Below are 2,255 nucleotides of genomic sequence, written 5' to 3'. Positions count from 1 at the left end.
CCGCGGACCCGTGAGGTAGATGTCCGTGAGCACCGCCACGTAGACGTCGGCGCGCGTCGCCGACGCGCGGAGCGCGTCGAAGGCGCCGTTCGCCGCGCCGCCGCCCGCCGTGAGCGCGCTGAGGCGCCGCACGGCGAGGGCCGCGACGGAGCGCGCCGGCGCGGGATCGGGGTCCGGCGCGGCGTCGCGGTCCGGCGCATCGTCGTCGTCGTCGTCGTCGTCGTCGTCGATCGCGGCGCGCGGCGCGTCCTGGCCGCGCGAAGGAGAGCCCGCGGCGTCGCGGCGTCCCGCGGCGCGCGGCGTGTTCACGTGGTCGTCCTGGCCGCGCACGAGGTCGTCGAAGCCGACGGCGCCGGACGACGCCGCCGGCCGGGGGAAGTGGTGGTTGTGGGTGTGGGCCGTGCGATGCATGCGCACCAGATGAAAGCCGTAAAAAAACAGGGCGACGACGCCGGCGGCCTTGACCAGGTCGCGGCGGCCGACGGCCTTGCCCCTGCCACTCCTCCCGGTGACCACGCGTTTGTTCTCATTTTTTTGACGCCCACGGACATTGGTGCTCACCTCCTCACAAATGTACGCGTCGATCTCACCCTCACTCATGGCCATCGTTTTGAGCAGGACCAGTGCCGTGAGGTAAAATTTTAATCGGCGATCGGCCCCACTCCATCGACCCGCCGGTCATGCGACGGGCCTCCTCGGGCCAGGTGCTCGAGCGCGCGAGCTCACACGATAGTTACGATGCGCCCGCCGCCTTCGGCCAGCACCGCCGGAGCGACAGCGATCCGCTGATGACCCAAAAGGAGTTCCACCTCTCGCACGGCGCCGGCGTCCCGCGACGCGTCGTCCCAAGGCACACGTTCGTCCGCGCGCGCCGCGACCGTCCCCCCGCGCGCAGGCGCGACGCGGACGGGTTGCCCGAGGTCGCGGCCTGCGACCTACTCTTTAGGATCGCGCGGTTTCCCCTCTTCGCCGCCTCTCTCTTCCTCTGGCGGCGCGCGCGCGCGGCGAGCGGCCTCGCGCTCTGGTGGCTGTTGCCGGGCGTCGTCCCCGCGTCGTGCATGGTCGGCGACCGCCACGACCCCAACGGCGACCTCACGGCCGCGATCTGCCGGGGGACGCTCGTCTTCGCGCGCGCGGACCTCGCGGTCTTCGGCGCGGGCCGCGTCGTCCACGTCGTCGCGCGCGCGGCCGCCGCCGCGCTCGCCGCCGTCGTCGGCCAGCTCCTGTCGCGCGCGGCGGCCGCGGCGCTCCGCCGCGTCCGCGCGAGCCGGCGCGGCGCGCGGCGGCGGTCCGAGTCCATCGACCGCGAGGAGTCCGAGGAGGCGCTCCGCGAGATGAGCCTCTGCCGCATGGACGTCTAGCGCCGTATAAAGAAAAGACCAATAGCCGCGTGGGACGCGAGTCACCCGACAGGGCGAGGTCGACGCGCCGCTCCGGTTAAAAGGGGCGCGCGCGCGCCCGTCCCGGCCGCCCGTCCCGTCCCGCCCGCGGCCTAGGACATGGACTTGGAGTGCTGGTCGATGAGCACGGCGCCCGTCGTGCCCTTCTCGCCCTCGACGACGAGCGTCATGTCGGGGTTGCGGACCCCCTCCGTCGCGCCCTCCGGCACGTGGCCGTCGTGGCAGACGTGGAGGGGCAGCGGCGGGTTGCGCATGTAGAGGGACCCGCCGGGCATGTAGGCGCAGATGTACTTGTCCGGGTGCGTGTAGTCGACGAGCTTCGCCTCGCCCGCCTTGAGGAGCGCCATGGCTTTGGCGGAGCTCGGCTCGAGCGCCGCGTGCTTGTCGAAGGCCGCCCGCAGCTTCTCGGCCTCGCCGATGAAGACCTGGCGGTCCACGGCCCAGGAGTACTGCGTCTTGAGCGCGCGCCGGTAGAGGCGCACCACGCGGGCGCCGTGGCTCAGCGCGGGCAGCACCTGCTTGTACTGCGCCGCGGCCAGGCGGAACGACGTGTCCATGACAACGAAGCCCGGGCGGCGAGGAGGCGCGGACGGGGAGGGCGGCGAGGCGACGAGGACCACGTACGGCGCGCCGCGGGCGGTGCCCCGGGCGACGGCGCGGCTGGTTTTTCAGGCCAAGCGAGCTCAGCCTCGAGGCAATCGAGACAAGGTTTGCCGGATGTTGCCGAGGCCTTGAATCCACACCATCCCGCGAAGGCTCTGCGAGCGCGAGCTTACGGCCTCACGGCCTCCCCCTACTTGGCTTCGGCGCGCTTGCGGGCGCGGTTCTTGAGCATGGCGTAGAGCTCGTCGTCGA

At 72.3% G+C, this 2,255-nt stretch overlaps 1 protein-coding gene across 1 annotated transcript; it reads right to left on the bottom strand.

Annotated features, from left to right (window-relative positions):
* Positions 1-1,633: 1,633 nt before the first annotated feature.
* AURANDRAFT_9735 (hypothetical protein) lies at positions 1,634-1,888 on the bottom strand (the record flags this gene model as incomplete). The annotated part of the gene is made up of 1 exon (XM_009040406.1): positions 1,634-1,888. A coding segment is annotated over one exon (255 nt), but the record flags the coding sequence as incomplete, so codon positions are not given.
* Between the last annotated feature and the right edge of the window lie 367 nt (positions 1,889-2,255).

This window comes from Aureococcus anophagefferens, assembly GCF_000186865.1.
Source record: "Aureococcus anophagefferens unplaced genomic scaffold AURANscaffold_15, whole genome shotgun sequence".
Lineage (NCBI taxonomy): Eukaryota > Pelagophyceae > Pelagomonadales > Pelagomonadaceae > Aureococcus > Aureococcus anophagefferens.
Note: the sequence above shows the minus strand (reverse complement) of the source record. Positions and strands in the feature narration are given on the sequence as shown.